The sequence below is a fragment of the Acinonyx jubatus genome, chromosome C1, assembly GCF_027475565.1.
Source record: "Acinonyx jubatus isolate Ajub_Pintada_27869175 chromosome C1, VMU_Ajub_asm_v1.0, whole genome shotgun sequence".
Classification (NCBI taxonomy): Eukaryota; Metazoa; Chordata; class Mammalia; order Carnivora; family Felidae; genus Acinonyx; species Acinonyx jubatus.
Window position 1 is genome coordinate 217279415 of NC_069381.1, and position 20296 is coordinate 217299710.

A 20296-nucleotide genomic window follows, 5' to 3' on the forward strand; every position below is an offset into this window, starting at 1 on the left:
CCCACCCGGGGGTCCCAGTTCTTGTGCAGCTCTTGGCTTCCCACCTCTAAGGTGAGAGTCACCCTCCTGAGCACCTTCTCTGGCCGCGAGGAAAGCAGGCCCCTGGACCGACCCTCAGCTCACGCTGGGGAGACGCCGGACAGGCAGCCAGCCTCTGAGGACAATGACTCAGAGATGCATTCTCTAGGTCAGGGGGTCCCGGCGACCAGCCCCTGCCGCCTGTGATGCCCCCTGCCCCCCAAGCATCAGCGCCCTCCGCATTTCCACGTTGTCTCCCCACGTGTCACGGACCACTTCCCCGGTAAACCCTTCTGAATCCTCCCGTCAGGGTCTGCTTCCAGGGACCAAGTGGAAGCGACTCGGTTCCTAAAAGCCACGACAAAACCCGGGGGCCTCCACAACCTGCCCACACGGACGAAGGGATGTAGGGTGCCACCTCCTGGCCCCTCCCCCTCCCACGGAGCCTAAGGGGCCCAGAACATTCCCAGAGACTCCCCAGTCCTCACGCCCTCCACACGTCCTGAGTATCCCTCCCCTTGGCCAGCCCCTCCCTCCAACCTGGTGGCTAACAGGCGGGGTAGGGTTACGTGGGGGTGCAGGGCACCCGAGGACGGGCGAGGCCTCCATCCACCCCACGACCTGAGGACGAGGCGCGGAGTGAGCAGCTGGCGTCGAGCACACAGGACAGCTTGTACCCCCGGAGCCCGCAGGTGACAGCTGCCTTAGCCGCTTGAGGGACCTTGGGGGCAAAGCGCCTGGCTGAGCCCTGAATTCTCGTCGTACGTCAGCGGTTGTGGGGACAGGCTATCAATCAGCGGGAGATATCAGCCAAACACGGCTGCAGTTTCCACGGGACCCTAGACAAGCCCCGCTAACCCACGGGTGGGAAGCAAGGGGTGGGGGGCCTTCCAGGTGGCTGGAGGTGGGGGGGTCTGGCAATGCTCTGCTCAGGCTGTGAGACCTCCGGGCTACGCGCTGTGCTCTGCCTGCAGGCGTCTGCACGCGTGCTGCCACTCAACATGAAAGTGCAAAGCAAAAGAGCAAAGGACAAGCTCAGAGAGAGTGCTCCCCAGACTCGGAGTGAGTGCTCCCCTGGACTCCAGCAGCCTGCGTGTGCCCTAAAGAAACCCTTCGGGGCACATCTGAGCGTGAAACCATCATCTTATCTCTTACTGTCCACGTGTTGACTGCAGGCCTCTTACTCAGGCAGTTTTGAGGCGCCTTACAGTCACAAGGCCAAAGGACAGACACAAATAAAAGAACGTGTCTATGGAGGGCCGCTGAAACAAGATGAGAAAGCAGTAACCTCGCGTACTGGGTTGGAAAGCGTGCCCCCAAATTCACGTCCACCCTGAGCCTCAGAACATGACCTTATTTGGAAACAGGGCTGTTGAAGATGTAACTAGTCGTTACCATGAGATCAGACTGGATTGGGGTGGGTCCTAAATCCAGTGATCAGCAGGGTTTTGTCTTGGTCGGGCTTTTAGTTAAAATATAGTGCGATACCGGTTTCGGGAACAGAAATTCAGTGATTCGTCACTCACGTGGGATACCCAGCGCTCGTCCCAACAAGTGTCCTCCTTAATGCCCATCCCCCACCCACCTCCCAGGCGATCCGTGCTGTCACGTGACGGTCACCTGAAGATGCCGGCTACAGGCCCAGATGGCCAGACCAGCAGAAGCCGCCTCCTCTAGGACCTCAGAGGCAGCACGGCCCTGTCAGCGCCTTGATCTCCGACACTGGCCTTCAGAACCGGGAGAGGACACATCTCCGGCACTTTAGCCTTCCCGCCCCACTGGTGATTGGCCACTGCTGCCCCCAGGGAGCCAACACACCAGGTGGACAAGGAGGGAGGTGGGGGCCAGGGTGGCTGCTGTGTCTTGGGGGGGAGGCCCAGGACCCTTGGCCCTGAGCACCCAGTAGCCGACGACAATGCCGTCACGACCCATACTCACTGGTGGTGCTTCCAGACATCTGGATGATGCACTTGGAGTCTCGGCTCATCTCCCTGGAATTGAAGGGGCGGACACGCACCGCCACCTTCACCGAGGCCCCGGCCATCTCTCCGGCCTTTGTTGGTCACCCTCAGCAGCGCTGGGAGCCCTGGTGAGGGCGGAGACACCTTGGGAGAAAGGGAGACACGAATTAGAAGCAATATCCAAAAGGCAGAACAGTGTTTCCAGTTGGGGACTGAACCTTCTCCCTTCCGAAATCCCCCTAAGCGATACGTGCATGTGGTGCCACACCACAGGGGCCAGGAACCGGAGAGGGCGGCCACAGACGCGAAACACCACACATTTTAGACAAGAAAGAAGACAGGATGAGCGGAGCCTGGCTTAGCGAGCCTGGGAAATCCAGAGCCCAACAAGAAATAAGCCGATTCACGCCGCGGGACCTGGAAAGACTCTAGGTGCCTCCGAAGGCTCGCATCTGGGTGGGATCAAAGGCGGGTGTTTGTGGAAAATCAGCATTAAACCTGTTATGGGTTGACTTACATCCCGTCAAAATTCCTGCGTTGAAGTCCTAAACCCCAGGACCTCAGAACGTGGCCTTATCTGGAGACGGGGCCCTTGCAGGTGTTACTGGTTAAGATGAGGTCACACTGGAGTCGGATGAGCCCCCGACCCAATACAGAGTCCTTATAAAAAGACACAGAGACACAAGGAGAGTGCCATGTGGAGACAAAGGCAGAGATCGGGGCGATGCCTCCACAGGCTAAGGAACGGCAAAGGTGACAGCAAACACCAGGAGCTGGAAAGCCCAGAACAGTCTCCCTGACGGCCTCAGTAGGAACCAGCCCTGTTCACACCTGATGAGTTTCCGGCCTCCGGACCGGGAGACAATATGTCTCTGTTCTCTGAGCCACCGATCTGTGGAACTTTGTTACAGCCGCTCGGGCAGGCCGGTGAGGACCCCTAGCCCCCCACCCTCCCCCTGCGGACATCCAGGACCCTGCCCTCCACCACCACCGGGCAGGAGGTCAGAGGCCCTGCCCGGCCCGGGGCGCCCGAGAGCCGGACGAGGGCAGGTGCGGAGCGCCCACTGGAGAGGGGCTGAACGAAGGCCACGGAAATGCCGGGCGGCGGGAACCCTGTGCAGGGCTCTCGTCTGGGGAAAGCAGCCAGGACCATACCCTCTGGCAAGAAACAGAGGCTAAAACAACCAGACAATGAACGCAACAGCAAGAGACAGTGCAGGGAACAGAAGGAAAGTATTTTCTTAATGCCTTGTAACTAATGTTCTCAGAAAGGAAAGCTACCAGGTCCACGAGCGAGGGGAGGACGCTATTTGTAAGAGGACTATTTAACGAATAAGGCAGTTCTTCGAAATGAAAACAGAAACTTTCAAAGTTGGAATTACCAATTTTCCATGAAAGGGGACGGAGAGAATTTGAGGGTCAGTGAAAAGCAGCCACTGAAGAGATAATTCAAGCAAACCTCCCCGGACTGTCAGTCCCGTCTCCGAATTCAAAGGGCCTACCCACCCTGCCGGCCGTAAAACGTCACACACCAGGCAAATCGTGAAATTTCAGAACTTCAGGCTTAAAGGGAAGATTCCATAAGCTTCCAGAGGCACAACAGACCACAGAGGATGGAGAATCAGAGCGGTATCTGTATCTCCTCGGCCACATGGTGATGAAGAGACGCTTCCAAACTGCCGAGGAGAGGTGTCCTGCCACCTCCAGTTCTAAACGCAGCCAAACTGCCAGTCGAGTGCGAGGAGAACGAAGACCCGGAAGACTGTGGAACATGCCGGGATCTGTGCTCCGGCAAGTGCGGGAGCGAACAGGGAACGTGAGGAAGACGCGGGTCCAGGCTCAGGGGATGGCGCAGGGGGTCCCAGGAGGACACTGGGGCTGCCTCAGGGGGACACCCCTGATGGGAGGGGACATCAGTGACGCCAGCGGGAGGGAGGCTAGGTCCGAGGCCAGGGAGAAGTGGCCGCCAGAGTGTCACAGGGTTTGACGAGAGCAGAGGAGGCACGTGCGGAGCAGAGAAGAGTCCTTTCTGGTCCTACTGCTGCAAACACAAAGTTCTAACTCAGGAACCGCACAGGAAATGCGGCAGGAAGACGGGGATGGAGTTGTCGGGCCGGGGTGGGGGGGTGGTCTCTGCTGGAGCGATGCTATGCGACAGCTGAACCTCCAGAGTAGCTAAACCCAGGGGCGCCCGGGGGGCTCTGTCGGTTAAGCCCCCGACTTCAGCTCAGGTCGTGATCTCACGGTTTCGGGGTTCGCGCCCCACATCGGGCTCTGCGCTGACAGCACAGAGACTGCTTGGGATTCTCTTTCTCTCTCCCTCTCTCTCTGTCCCTCCCACACTCACACACTCTCTCGCACTCAAAATAAATCAACATTAAAGGCAAAAAAACAGATTAGCTAAATCCAGAAACCAAAGAAGTGGCCACCTGAGCGGACTTGAGAGACGGGGGAGCACACGCCAGAGCCGGGAGCGGGGAGGGGGGGGCAAGCGGGGCCGTCCCTCTGTCCCTCTGTCCCTGCTGAGGAGCCTCAGCCCCGCTGCCTCGGGTGCCACGTCCACATGTGCTACTTGGTGAGAAGTTTAGGAACCAACCAAAGGACGACAAGCAGGACAGACACGGTTGCTGGAGCCCCGGCGCCACCAGGCCTGCTCTGTGACAACCTCGGCGAGTGCGAGGCCGACCTTCACGTCCCTTTGGAGGTCAGCCTCACGCTCACGCCAAGGAAGCGGCTCCCCGAGGATGCAGGCCCGGGTTGGGCTCCCGCCAGCTGGACACGACAGTGTCTGGGCGCTGGAAGCGCTGGAAGCCCACAGGCCAGGGGCGGGCGAACAGTCTTTGCGGCAAGACCCGGGCGAGACAGGACAGGAGGAAGGAGGCCGAGGACGGGGCCACAGGGGGAGCAGGCCTGTGCCTGTTGGGGGGCACATGACACCTCATCGTCCCCTGCGGGAGGCGGCCCCTGCGCATCCCCCTGCCCACCCTGCGTGCCCAGACTGAGGCTCCTGGAGGGAGCCCCGGAAGCGGGGCGGGCGCGGGTGGGCAGGACTCACGGCGGAGCACAGGCCGCCAGCCCTCCCTCCAGGCCTCGATGCCAGCGAGGTGCCGGTGAGCTTCCTCCAGACATCGGACTGTGCTCGACTCCCCGCGTGCCAAGGGGGGCAGAGAAAGAAGCCGCCTGGGGGACCCCGGGGAGGCCGGGGGCGGGGTGGGGGGAGGCATGCACAGGGGTGCGGGGACTGGCACAAGGGGACGATCCCATGATGCCGGGGCACACAGAGCCCCAAACCCCACCCGGTGGGGGGGAAGGGGTGAATATTCACAGGAATCACAAAGGTACAGAAAAATCTTGTTTTCCCTAAAGCCACAGCTGCCGAAGACCAGATGACTCACCGGCAAGCCTCCCGAGGCAGAGACGGGGCCTGTAGAGATGCAAGCGTCCCCTCACGGCCAGTGGGCCCAGGGAAGCTTCCAGGGGGTCCCGGGAACAGAACCACCTTCACGCATCTGTTTCCACAGAAAATGCTGCCAACCGGATCTCTGAGGTGCTGTCTCTTGAGCGCCCCCAGCCACAGTCCCCAGGCCGCGGACGCCAGGACAAGGCAGGGCCTGGAATGAAGGGGGTGGGGCAGCCACAGGCAGAAGCAGACATAGAGCCCCGGTGCCCTCAGACTCACGTTCCTGAGCCCTGGCCTAGCCCATCTGGCCAGGGACCCGGCGGGCACGCGGGCAGCGGGCACAGCCGTCGTGAGACACAGAGGCTCTTTGAGCGGGAGCGTGACCCTTAGGTAGTCTGGGCCTTCGAGGCATCGAGAAGGGTCGTCAAGGTGTGCTTCAAAATCGAACAGGGTTCCAGAGTCTCCTACCACACCCTACACCCTGGGGTTCTCGCTGGCAGCCGCAACCACGAGTATGGCCTCCACACTAGCAGGGAAGGAAACGATTCGCTCGAGAGCAGATCGAAAGGACGGGGCAGGCAGCCCTCAGCAACGAGACAGGGGTCTGCGTGTCGGCGTCATGGGCCACTGCGCACGGCTCGTGCCGAAGGCGCCTGGGGTACTCCCGAAGCCACATCGACGTCCATTGATGAGGAGCAAATTGCGTCATAGACAATTAGGGGCCAAGCAGGGACCGGAGGACCCGGTCCAGGTCCTGCCTTTACCCCTGTGACTTAACCCCTGGGCCTCGGTTTACCCACCTGTGAAATGACAGGCTGAGGTGGGTGGCCCCCAAAGTGAGTCGGAGTCTCGGGTCCCGGGCCCCTGAGGAAACCTGGCAGAAAACTCCCTGCGGAACTCTGCTGCCGCCGTGGCCACGGTGAAAGGCCGTCCCCATAGGGCGCTGCCGGGGCTGCCGGCCTGAGGCTGCGGCGGGCCACCCCAGGGGGGCTGGGGGCCCGAGGGACGGGCCCCTGGGAACACGCTCGGGACAAGCTCGGGGCAGAGAGCTGGTGTTTACAGGAACGGCCAGAAGCGCCAGGAAACAACTAGCCCCACCCGAAGAGGCGCTCGGGGCTTCAGCCGTCTGAAATGAACTCACATGCCCGTTTAGCTGCGATCCCCCCGTCACTGGAGGCATCCAAGTAGAGCCAGGGCTCGGGGACAGGTCTTCAGACTCGCCCACACTGAGGCTCCACGAAATCCGCCCTCCCGGAAGGGGCACCTCCTGCCTCACCCTCCTCACCTGCGACTCCCACCCTCAGGAGAATCTGCCCCAAAGACCCGTTTCCAGCAAGGACCCAACCCCCGCCCGTGAGGACCTCTGGGGACTCAGGACCAAGAGCAGAGGGGGCCTGCAGCGTGTCCCGGGGCCTCTCGGGGGGCCTCTCGGTGCAGGCGGAGGGGAGCCCCCCGGGGACGGGGATCGGTGCAGGTTTCAGGCGATAAACTCCCAGGCCCTCTCAGGGCCAGGGCCTCGACCCCTCAGAACTCCCTGGAACACGGAGCGGAACCCATCCCCTCAGGCAGCCTCAGCTCTTCCACAGGCTGCAGGGAGAGCAGGAAGCCCAGGGCAGCCGACGGCGGAGGGCCAGCAAGCGCAGGACGCGAGCGGGAGCCCAGGCGGATGGAGAGGAGCAGGGGTCTGGGCTCGCCCCGCCACACCCCGGGGCCCCTTACAGCCGCAGCGCTTGTCCACACAGCCCCGAGCGCTCCCAAAAATTTCCCCTTCCTCCCTCCGCGAGTGACCACCCAGGCGGGAACTGGAGGGACGTGCCTCCCTGACAATCTGCTTCCTCATGCTGGAAAATCTCTGTGCCCTCGAAACGGGGAAAAGTCTTAGGACATTCCAGCCGGGGTGGGAAGAGCGAGACCAAGGTCACGAATTCCTGGGGAGAATGTAAATTGGAATGACATTTCTAGCATTTACCAGCGTGCCTTGTGCCCTAAAAAAGGAGGCTGGGGCGCCTGGGTGGCTCAGTCAGTGAAGCGTCCGACTCCTGGTTCGGCTCAGGTCACGATCTCGAGGTCTGTGGGTTTGAGCCCCATCGGGCTCCGCGCTGACAGTGCTTGGGACTCTGTCTCCCCCTCTGTCTCTCAAAATAAATAAGTAAACATTAAAAAAGAGGCTATATCTGTAGAGTAAGTAATGTTCAGCACCGAAATAGGAAATCATTAGGAATGAGGAAAATATTTATGAGAGCAGATGTTCAATTCAATATTGCAAAATTTTCAGCTCTCCCCAAATTTAGCTACATTATTTCAGTGCGATTCCAATAAGCAAAATACTCCAACAGGATTTTCAGTGGCATGTTGCAAAAGTTCGAAAGACAGCTGTGGAAAATAAGGACAAAGGGCATATCCTACCAGGTATCAGACTCGCTGTAAAGCTACAAGTTGCGAAGTCCAGTAATGACACAGGCACAGAGATCAACAGAAAAGACTAAGCCTGACCAGAGACAGACAGACGATAAAACAGCATTTCAGGTAACGGGGTGAGGCTGGTATTGGAACCAATGGCTCCCCCATATTAAAAAATAGAGCTAAAGGGGTGCCTGGGGGGCTCAGTCGGTTGAGCATCTGACTTCGGCTCAGGTCATGATCTCACCCTTCCCGAGCTCGAGCCCCGCGCCGGGCTCTGTGCGGACAGCTGGGAGCCTGGAGCCTGCTTCAGATTCTGTGTCTCCCTCTCTCTGCCCCTCCCCCACTCATGCTCGGTCTCTCTTACTCAAAAATAAATATTTTTAAAAATTAAAAAATAGAGCAAGAACTTTGCTTTTGAAAGCATTGCAAGAACGAAGACCACGCTTATGGCTCTGGGGTAGAGACCGTGCATTAGCACGAAGCCCGGAAAGCAGAGCAGGCAGCAGAACGGCCGTCAGCACAGCAGTGCCCCTCCCACCATGCCCAGCTAGAGAAGGTGGGTAAAATCTTACAATCTGTTGGAAGGAATCAAAGAGCTACTGAAACCATGCAGGCGAGGAGGCCAAGATTCCGGAGATGGGGGGCTGCCAGGGCAGGAGACAACATTCCAGCACTCCGCAGCACTTTCTCCTTAAATGCATTTGCATTCTGGGCACAGGGCAAGAGGCTGGGAATCCGGAGTCTTCCCAGGCAGAGGGCCGTTGCCGAGGGATGGAGAAACCCGCTGAGCTTTTGGTCAAAAGAAGCACACTTGAGAGACCAAAATCCCAGGAGAAAGAAGGAGTGGGGAACTTCGCTTGGCCAGTTCAAGCCTTAAGACATGTGCCGAACTCTGAGGGTATGAGGGGTGGAGTTTAAAATCTCAAGCAGAAAGCTTCTAAAAATCCACCAGGAGTCTTTTGCGGTCTCAGGTGTTAAGGAGACAGGGATTAGCATTCAGGATCCTCTTGGTGATCACCCCACAGCCTGGTTTGAAAGCCCGGGGAAGCACACAGTCTAAAGGGAAGCCAGAGCCACAGGGAGGGTTAACCTTACCCAAACTACCTGACTCCGCTTAGTCTCTGCCTGAATCAGGGATGACCGTCTACTCTGCCCGTCTGGAAGGAAAGGAGCAAACCATCCAGAGCCTCTACAGTGTTTTAACAGGCAAGGTCTGACAATACATCCAAAGTCATAGGACATGAGAAAAGACAGGACTATAGGATTCAAAACAAATTGGGGGGGGGGGGGAAAGAAACATATCTACACATGATCCAGATCTAGGAGTTATCAAACAAGGACTTTAAAATGACCACAACTTATATATTCAAAATAAGGAGAACAGTACGGAGAAATTAAATGGAAAAAAATGAAGAATTTTGCAAGAAGACTTGAAACGATAACAAAGAATTTCTAATGGGAATTCTAGAACTGAAAACACAATAACTGACATTAAGAGGTCAAGAGATTAGACACAGCTGAAGGCAGTGTTCATGAACTGGAGGACAGGCCAGCAGAAATTACAGAACAGAGGAAAAAATGAACGGAAAATACAGAAAGTAGACTCAGAGTGATATCGGACACAGTGAAGCAGCCTAACATGCGTGTAATTGGAATTGAAAAGGAAAAGAAATAGGAGAGAATCAATACTTAAAAAGGTAATGACGATTAATTGTCTAAAATTGCTGAAGCTGGGGTGCCTGGGTGGCTCACTCAGTTAAACACCTGACTATTGATTTTGGCTCAGGTCATGATCTCATGGTTCACGAATTCGAGCCCCACATTGGGCTCTGTCCTGACGCCACAAAGCCAGCTTGGGACTCTCTTTCTCCATCTCTCTCTGCCTCTCCCCCCACCTCTCAAAACATAAACTTTAAAAAATATTTTAGGGGCGCCTGGGTGGCTCAGTCGGTTAAGCATCCGACTTCGGCTCAGGTCACGATCTCGCGGTTTGTGAGTTTGAGCCCCGTGTCGGGCTCTGTGCTGACAGCTCGGAGCCTGGAGCCTGCTTCCGATTCTGTGTCTCCTCTCTCTGCCCCTCCCCAACGTGTGCTCTGTCTCTCTATGTCTCTCAAAAAATAAATAAATGTAAAAGTTAAAAAAATATTTTAAAAAATACAAATAAATTGCTGAAGCAAGGGGCGCCCCAGTGGCTCAGTCGGTTGAGCATCTAACTCTTGATTTTGGCTCAGGTCATGATCTCACAGTTTGTGAGATCAAGCCTTGAATCGGGCTCTGTGCTGACAGCATGGAGCCTGCTTAGGATTCTCTCTCTCTCTCTCTCTCTCTCTCTCTCTCTCTGCCCCTCCCCTACTCACACACACACACTCTCTAAATAAATAAATAAATAAATAAACAGTTTAAATACATATGTATGTGCATACATACACACAATTGCTGAAACAGATCAACCCATAGATTCAAGCAGCCTTGCAAAGGCAAAGCAGGATAAACACAAAGAAATCTACATGAAGGTGCATCATAATAAAACTGCTGAGTACCAAAAATGAAGAATCCTAAAAACAGCCAAGCAAAAAAAAAAAGAGACATATAACATTTAAAGGGACGAAAACAAGCCTGACAACTGACTTCTCCGCAGCAATGACGGAAGCCACGAGACAGGGCTCAGGCGTCAGCATTATTAGGTAACCGGAAAAGCAACAATTTATATTAGACTCTCGAGTATACTGTTTCAACTGCTAAGGTAGTCATCAAAAGAGCAGAAAAAGAGACAATTTAGCAGCAAGAAAAAAAACAGGAAAAAATGTAAATCTTGTTGTTAATCCAATAGAAGGCAACTAAGGAGGAAACACAGAACAACAACAACAAAAGTTAGGCCAAATGGAAAATGAAGACTTAAGACTGCAGACAAAAGCCCCATTAGTATAGACGAAATTTGTATGAAGTAAACACTCCCACTAAAATGTAATTGTCGAAACAGGTCTTTAAAGACTCTATGTTGTTGCCAAGAGACACCTTAAATAAAAAGACACAGAGAGGTTGAAAATAAAACAATAAAATTTTTTGGTTTGCGTGTTCCATCAGCTACTGAGAAGGAAAAATATATATCGCACACATTCTCTTAAAGTGCATGCAACACGTACTAAAATTAGCCATCTGCTAGTCATAAATCAAACTCTAACAAATTTCAATTTAAAATTAAAATCAAGGGGCCCCTGGGTGGCTCAGTTAAGCATCCTGTTAAGCGTAACTGGGTGGACAGATAAGCGTCCGACTTCGGCTCAGGTCATGATCTCACGGTCCGTGAGTTCGAGCCCCGCGTCAGGCTCTGTGCTGACAGCTCAGAGCCTGGAGCCTGCTTTGGATTCTGTGTCTCCTTCTCTCTCTGCCCCTCCCCGGCTTGTGCCCTCTCTGTCTCTCTCTCTCAAATATAAATAAACATTAAGAAAATAAATAAATAAATAAATAAATAAATAAATAAATAAATAAAATTATACTCATAAGGTGCATAGAACGGAACAAAACAAAACAACTTACAAAATCCCCCAACTGCTTGGACATGAAGCAGTACAATTCTAAATAACCCATGGGACAAACAAACAAACAAAACTCATCAGATATGAGAAACTATTTTGAACCGAACAACAGTGAGGATACAGCATATGAAAACTGTGGGATGCGGCTGAACCACAAGCCTGGGGTGGGGGGGGTTCACACCGTCCCGGGGGTGGGGGGGCGCCTCACTGTTCCCAAGCAGGTTCGGACCCCGGCGTCCCTCAGGGAGCTGCAGGTTCGCCAGGGGGGGACCTTCAGGAGAGTTTTTCTGGAGAAAGGCCCAGGTCTGTGGACCAGCAGCGGAGCCTCTGATAGGGCAGGGGGCTGGAGATTCGAGAAAAACTCTACTAGGGAGGGGGCTGGACTCGGTCACTGAATCAGTCACTGGTGAGCACTGACTAAGTCACGGCCGAAGGGTTAGAAAGATGGAAAGAGACAGAGAAGGAGCAGTGGAGAAGCCTTGGGAATCCAGCCGCCCCTTAAGCAGACTTCGAGCAGGTCCCCTTGAATCTCGCCCTCACTGCCACAGGCAGCTGGGTGCCCAGGTCCTGGGCCTTGTGGGGACACCACAGGTCGCTTCCCGGTTTCCCCTCGGCCTCCTTGGCGTCCAAGGAGTCTGCCATCAGTCACCACGAGGGTTCGGCTTTTCATTTTCCGAAATGCGGTTACTGTGCCTTCTCTGGTCTTTCTTCCCGCCTGAAGAGTTTAGGTCTTTCTTGAGTTTACCTTTGCCCTTATTTTGATGGCACTTCAAGAGGGAGAGAAGATAAATGGACGAATCTCACAAACATAACACTGAGAAAAGAGGACTCAAACACAAAAGGTACACACTTTATAATTCCACTTATGCAACTTCCAAACCAGGCAAACACCATTCAGCAGAATAAGCACATTACTTAGCACCGCGGAACGACGGAGCGACTGAGCACGACACAACAGCCGAGAGAGAGAGAGAGAGAGAGAGAGAGAGAGAGAGAGAGAGAGCTGATGGGGACGGGGACGGAGACGGACACCTGCTGATTCCATAAACAGGTTTGGCGGCTGTATCTGACCCTTCTAGGCTGTGGTCACACTTACAGAATTTGTTTTAATTACCAAATGGCCCAGGCAAATAAGTAGATAAATAAACAGACCTCCTTTTGGTTGGCAAACACCGGCATGTGCGAAGACAAAAACAGTTGGCTCATCAAAGTTAGTATTTCTAGGGGCGCCCGAGTGGTTCAGTCGGCTGAGCAACCGACTCTCCCCTGCTCTCACTCTCTCTCTAGAATAGAATAGAAAATTATAAATAGATAAATGATAGATAGATAGATAGATGAATGAATAAATAAAAGTCGTATTTCTCAACCAACAAGGAAAACAGGTGAATTTTTTCTGGGTTTTCCCTGCTGAATGGAGGCTGGAGGGCGTGGCCTCAAACACACACAAAGTTGGAAGTGGAACCAAATCGTGTGACACGGAAGGCTGGGGAAAAGCCACCTGTCATCAAAGGGACCCAGGGGAATTACTGTGACACCTCTCAGTTCCCTGGGGTGGAAAAGCCAGTGTTTCCGAGACTCCGAGGTCACAGACCTGTCCTCGTGCAGGTTTGGGTCTCAAATCTGCGACCCCTGCATGATCAGTGAAACCCAAGTTTGAGAAGTGACCTCAGAGCAGGGCTCAGCCGCTACAGCACATCACAACCACAAGAACAAATCTCCTGAGAAACAGCTTAGCCCTCGGGGCGCCTGGGGCAGGGGGTGCTCAGCTGGTTAAGTGTCTTCGGCTCAGGTCATGATCTCACGGTTGGTGGGTTGAAGTCCTGCATCGGGCTCTGTGCTGACAGTGCGAAAGTCTGCTTCAGATCCTCTGTTTCTCTCTGCCCCTCCCCAACACTCACACGCAATCTCTCTCTCTGTCTCTCTCTCTCTCTCTCAAAAATAAAGACTAAAAAATAATGATGATAAATAAAAGAAACAGCTTCCTCTTCTCGGGTCCCCAGGATTCCCACAGATGAAGATCAGTCAAATGGATGCTCACAATTAAATATTACCCAAACGCCAGAGAAGCAATTCACCATGAGCAAGAGTTCTGGTGGGGGGTGGGGGTGGGGGTGGGGTGGGGGGTAGAAAAGGAAACGAAAAAAGAACCAGAATTAGATCTTCATCCTGGACTATCGAAGATTACAGATACTGGAATTGTCAGCCACAGATTATAAAATACGTGTGCCTAAAATGCTTAGAGAAATAAACAGGAATGGGAAATGATGGTGTAAAATATGGGGCAAAAACCGTGCAGAACTTTTAGAAATGAAAATGCAACCATTCAAATTTCAAAACTTAGCAGACATATTAATCAGCAAATTGAATGAAGCTGAGCAGAGAATTAATGAACTGGAAAACATATCAGAAAAAATTACTCAGAATGGTCCCAGAGAGACAACACGATGAAAACATAAAACCAAGGTTAAGAGTCATGCTACACGAAAGAATTCATTAACTTATCATGACGGGAATTTTCACGAATCCCTCACTAGCCGACAGATCAAGCAGACATAATTAGCAAAGATGTAGAAAACCTGAACGTGATCATCACGAACTGATGAACACAGGTGCTGTCTTCCTCCGGAAAATGAGAGAAACAGTCCCTTTTCTAACACCTATGGAACATTTACAACATTTCACCACGTAGTAGGTCACAAAACAACTCCTAATAAACATCAAAGACTCTGTGTCAAATGGATCGTGTAATTTGAACACAATTAAAAACCAATAAAAGATCATTAAAGACCTGTGTTTAGAAAACTTCAAAAGAGGGGCACTCAGGGGGCTCAGTCTGTTCATCGTCCAACTCCTGATTTTGTCTCAGGTCATGAGATAACATCCCACGCCTGGCTCTGTGCTAGGTGTGGAGACTGCTTGAGATTCTCTCTCCCTCCTCTTCTGCCCCTCCCCTGCTTGCACACACATCTGTATGCTCACGCTCTCTCTAAAGAAAAGAAAATAAAATGAAAATAACTTAAAAAAATAAAACTGAAAAATAAACTTCGAGACAGCTAATACACAAAAGAAGAAACTTCCGGCACTTCCACATTCAGCCACGAGGGAAGCTACAAGGGTACCTTTAAACTCTCACTGTAAATAACAACTCAAAAACTGAACAAAATGTATGAAAATAACTGTTTTCAGACATTGTACAGCAGGCAGTGCACGGCTGCGATCACGGAGAGAAGGGAGACATACAGGAGGAAACCTATAATCACTCCAAATCTGCCCAGAGGCAATTTCCAGATTTCAGGCTTTGGGAGGTAGGACCCAAGCAGCTTTCATGACTTGAGAAGATGGAGGCCAGAGTTTGGGTAGTTTGAAGCGGCTGGACGTCGTGGAGCAGAGTTCTGGAAAGGAAATAGCTGCTAGGCAGCAGAGGTTCCCTTGAGTCTTTGTAGAGAACTAGTCTGTCCCCATGTAGTCCAGGCAAAGAAGACACAGGTTCCCAAAGCTCACATAAAAGAAGGTATCTGTGCATCAACCAGCCAGAAGAGAGTCCTCTCGATCCCTCCCTCCCAGACATTCAGTAAAGACCCCAAAGAAATCATACTTCAGCAGCAGGCTTAACTGTCCCTGGAGCGACATCTACTCTAGAGTAACTCTAGGAAAGCTTAAAATCAGGTCTCAAGGATCAAATTATCTCAAGTAATTTGCTGCCTGCCAAACTAAAGCCCAACATGCTTTCTAAGAAGAAAGCATAATTCAGACACTCCACGATGTAGAAATGTCTAGAATCTGATAAAAAAAATTATTATGCATGCCAAGAAGCAGGGAACGATGATCTATAACCAGGAGAAAAACTACTCAGTGGGAACCTGAATTTTCCTATAACTATTAAAGAAGTTGATTCAATAGTTTAAAAATCTACCTACCAAAAAAACCCAGCAGACACAGACACTTTTTGCAAGTGAACCCCAACACACATTCAAAAACCTAGGTAATTCCAATCGTAATCAAACTCTTTAAGAGAACAGAAAAATGAGAGGCAGACAGAGGCAGGGAGATTATACTCCCGACTCATTCACTGAGGCCAATATGACCTTAGCATCAAATTAGACAAAAGAAATTTGAGAAAAGAAGACCATAGACTGACCTCACTGATGAACATAGATACAAAAGTCTGAAACATTAGCAAGAAGGCCAAGCAGCAAATAAAACGGATAACGTGGTAGGTTTACTCCAAGAATACCAGTATGATAACATATGTATGGTTTAACATAAGTACATCTATTAATAGAATTCACCACATAGCAGATTAAAGGAGAAAAAGCCAAATGATACTGAAAAAGCATTCAGTAATTTTCAAGATCTGTTTATGATAAAACTCTTGGCAATACGAGAATAAAAGAAATCTTTAATCTCATGATACGTATCTGCTAAAACCCTACCCAAACATCATACTTAATGCTAAAATATTAGGAACATTTCCTTTACATTCAAAAACAAGTTTGGGACGCCTATCACACTTCTATTTCACATGGAAGTGGTGGTTCTGGCCAGAGCGATAAGACATGAAAAAGAAACAATGACAAAATACAGATTGGAAAGGAGAAACCCAAATTGCCATCATTTACAGACCATTTGCTTATTCACACAGAAATCAAGAAATCAAGAGGATCCACAGACAAATTATTTGAATTGGGGAAGGTACGATAAAATTGCTAGAAACCAACCACACTGGAATATACTAGAGGCAAAGAGTTAAAGATGTGTGTGTGTGTGTGTGTGTGTGTGTGTGTGTGTGTGTATCTCTTTTTTGAGAGAGAGAGAGAATCCCAAGTAGGCTCCATGCTTAGCGCAGGGCCCCACGTGGGGCTTGATCTCATGATCATGAGATCATGACCTGAGCTGAAATCAAGAGTTGGATGCTTAACCGGCTGAGCCACCCTAGTGGCTAAAATATATTTTTAAGGTACCTTTGAAGAATAACCCAATTCCCTGTTTCCCCCTCTCTCTGCCCCTCCCCTACTCACTCACTCTCTCTCTCTCTCTCTCAAAATAAATAAACGTTAAAAAATTAAAAATAAAAATGGACCCAAAGCATACAGGACCTTGATAGTAATAAATATCACAAAAGATGTGCATAACTTTTACGAGGACATTTTCAACCTTCACAAAAATTTTATAGAAAATCTAAATAAATGAAGACCTATAACTTGTTTGTGGAAAATTTTCAATATCTTTTAAAAAACGTTTATTTTCACCCGAGTGAATCAAAAATTCACTGTAATTTCAAACGAAACCTCAAACACGTTTTTTTCTGGAAAGTTGGCAAACTCTTTCCAAAAATTTCTACGGAAGAGTGAGGCGCTGTGAATACCGCAAACCGTCTGAAGAAACACAAGAGGGTAGATGAGGACACGCCCTCCTGGTATGAAGATTTAATACAAAGCTATGGTGGGTAAGGTGGCGTGGCTGGGACCAGGTGAGTCACCACCAGGGTAACAGAAGAGACCCAGAAACACACGTGCACAGACCGAGCCCTTCGGAGAGCGGACCAAGGGGGCTGTGCAGGTCAGCGGGGAAGGGAGGGATCCGGAAGCTGAGTGGCTGACGAAACTGGCTGTGGACTGAACGTCCGTGTCCCCACATCCCTAACCCAAACCCTACCCCACGGGGTGGTATGGGGGAGGCAGTGGGAGGCGGTTAGGCTCAGATGAGTTCGCGAGGGGGGGGCCGCACAAATGGGATTAGTGCCCTTATCAAAGTCCCAAGAGAGCCTGCTTCCGCTCTACGACGGAGTTGGCCAACTGCAACCCAGAGCGGGCGCTCGCCAGAACCTGGCCCTGCCGGCACCCTGACCTTGGACTTCCAGCCTCAGAAGTGTGAGAAATCACTAGGGTCTATGAGCCGCCCAGCCTGGCGTGTTCTGTTACAGCGGCCCGGGGGGATGAAGACAACTGGCTGGCCATATGGAGAAACACAGAATTAGATTCCTTTTTTATACCAAATCCAATTCCACCCAGACTCAAGACCCGAACGTGAACAACAGTTTGGGGAGAAAACGGAGATGGGTGCTATCTCCACGTTCTCCTTTGAGGCTTCAACCCACAGATGTAGACTCCGGAAGGAAAAGCCCAGACATCGAGATACCATCGTGGGTGCAGAGACGCTCAGGCGCCCGGAGATGTCTTTAGCACGTCTAATCACGCGGACTCGTGTGCAGAACACACAGACAACACACAGAAACCAAGTAAACAAACAAAAAGGTCGAGAAAATAGCGACGAGATCTGAACAGGTAACTTACAGGACACGACACTCAACCACCACGGTAATCAAGAGCGTGGGCTCCAAACCACACCCCTCGGGTCCCAGCGTCAACGCATGTGGCAACACGACCTGTTGCAAGGACAGGTCAAAGGGAACGGCACGGTCCTCCCGGGAACAGCTCACCGGCATGACCGCCTCAGAAACAACACGGGGAGACACGTCCAGGACAGTCGCAGACTATGGGACCGGCCGCTCTGTGACCAGACGTGTACCCCAACACTGCAGTGTCTGCAGTAGAAAAGAGAAAGAGGAGGGAAGAGGGAGGGGATGGAGAGACCGGCTGTCCACCGACCGGAGACAGGACAGGTCACACCGCGGCTGTCCAGATGGGACCGAATGAAGCAGAGACACGGTCCCTGGGAACGTCATAAACAGCAAACGTCACTCGGACAGCCCGGCGGGACACGGACGGACTCGTGAGGGGATTCGGCCCATGCAGGGCTGCACACCCACAGGGGAGCCTCGGGGTCCATGACGCAGCTCTGAGCATGCGGGGGGCAGTCTGGGTGATGGTGAGCCTTCAGGTCAGGTCAGGAGTCTGACCACGGGTGCCGCCGAGGCTTTGATGTGGCCCTCCGGGTCAGCAAGGCGGCCGGGCCCCAGAGCCCCCTCGCGAGGGTTAGGGGGGCGGTCGCCCTCAGTGCCGGGGAACCGGGGAGCGTGCTGGAAAAGCTTTACCTCCGAAGTTGAGGGTGGACACGTGGCTGTTTGTGGACACGCTCTGCATTCTTTTTCGTGAGTCCTATCACATAACAACAGTGTTTAACTTCTTTCGAGGAGTCTCGCCACGAAGGGGAGCAGGAAATCAGGGTGATGAGGCAGGGGGCGGAGCCAGCCCGTGACACCTACGGCAGGGGGCGGGGCTGCCGGCGGGGGGTGTGAAGGTGTGGGGCTCAGGGGTCACTGCCGCAGACACGCCACAAGCTGGAGAGCAGAAAGAGGGCCAAGCTCCCCTCCCAGCGCCTGGTGAGGCGTCTGAGAGGACACGGGAAGGCAGAAAGCGCGCCATGGTCCCTTTAGGGGTGGAGGGTCACGTGGCTGCAGGTGCCACAGAGGGCGGCCGGGAGGGCGTGTGCAGGGGTGATGAGCAGGCCAGCCCGGGCTCAGAGCCGGGAGAACCACGCAGGTGCAGGGAGCACGCCAGAACCCAAGAGGAGCCCGAGGAACTGTTCCAGAGGGCCCCCGAGCCACGAGGGTCTGCCCCGTGGCCCGAAGAGGGCTGCCATCAGTGTCTGAGGGCGACAAGACCTGGGCTGCATCCGTGAGAAGTGGGGCAGAGAAGACAGTCAGCAGGAGAAGGACGAGAGGGGCCAGGCGACAGCAGGCACGCATGTGGACGAGGAAGTGACGATGGTCAGGACCGCGGGGGAGGGAGACCCGGAGCCATGGGCCAAGGCCCCCGGGTTAGGAGGGGAGTTGAAATCCGTTCGCTTGGTGAAAACACGCGGAGGACCCAACCGCGGACAGGTCACTGCGGACACAGAGGATGGGACCAGCCCCTCGACGAGCTCACATCTGTTTCTCAGGGCCCTTGGAGTATTTCTCCAAGGAACAGGACAAAGGAACGGAGCAGGGGTGTGGGCAGCATGCACAAGCAGAGGCCAAACCTCTGTGGAGAAACGGACGAGCAAAGGCTGCCCGAGGCCTGGAGCCGGCCCCTGCACACATCCGCACTGAGCGCCAAGGCCTCCCTGGCCGCTGTCCCCTCGGGCATCGGTCTGCGCCACCCCAGCCCAGCGGCACACCCTGCAGCACCACAGCAACGCAGCACCTCCTCCTGAAACACTGATTTTTCCTGAAGAGTTTGAGAAAAGACAAAACTAGCTTTTCTTAGTATTACAACAGATACACATTGCAGTCCATGCCGGCCGGGCCCCTAGACCCCTCAGAAGGGTGAGGAGGACCCCCGGGCTGCACGAGTGCCAGGCATGGCCAGGGGTCACTCTGGAGGCCCCAGAGCACGCCAGTGAGTCACCCCAATGGTGAAGGGCAGGGGAGAGGCATCACCCATGACCTCAGGCCCTCATACCTTTGTGGGAGGGGGCGGAGCCAGACACGGCCCAGAAGTGACTGGCACAGAGCAGGGGCCTCGGGGGTTCTGGGCCCGTGGGCTCAAAGCAGCCAGTGGAGAGCAGGGGCAGGAAGTGAGGCTGGAGAAAGGGTCCTCAGTGTAAGTCTGACTGTAGAATAGCCACATCAGTAAAACTTTCACCCCCTTCCCTGCCACCCACCCTCACAGAGGGCAGTGGCTGCCAACACTCTCAGGCACACAGCTGACGTTTCTTCTCACAGACATGGAAGGAAATGCCCGGTGAGAGTGAATGCTTCAGTGTGGATGCTGGCACCCCACACTCCAGTATGAGGGAGCAGGACAGCTTGGATCCAGCTCCTAGCCCTTCAGACCAAAAGCAAAGGCTGCCAGTGGAGCCTCCACAGCCCACACCGAGTGCCAGTCGGAATCCCACTCAGACCTGGGGAAACCAGTGGCAGCACGCTCTACTACCCAGTGGGCTCCCCAACACAAACAGGCCCACGAGGACTTCCATGTACAAGACAAGAGTAAAAAGTTTCAAAGGTAAAGACCAGAATAAACCAGCAGAAGACAAGAGATAAAGCACAGAATGGAAGCACAAACAAGCAAATGAAAAAAAAAAAAAAAACC

The 20296-nt window shown here is 53.0% G+C and overlaps 1 protein-coding gene across 17 annotated transcripts in view; it reads right to left on the minus strand.

Moving 5' to 3' along the window:
- KIF1A (kinesin family member 1A) overlaps positions 1 to 20296 on the minus strand; it is a 96645-nt gene that overhangs the window by 68562 nt on the left and 7787 nt on the right. For all 17 annotated transcript variants that reach the window (XM_053216052.1, XM_053216053.1, XM_053216066.1 and 14 more), the window contains exon 2: positions 1957 to 2123. In XM_053216052.1, coding sequence (XP_053072027.1) covers positions 1957 to 2062 — 106 coding nt within the window. In that variant the 5' untranslated portion in view covers positions 2063 to 2123. The remainder of the gene's footprint in view (positions 1 to 1956; positions 2124 to 20296) is intronic.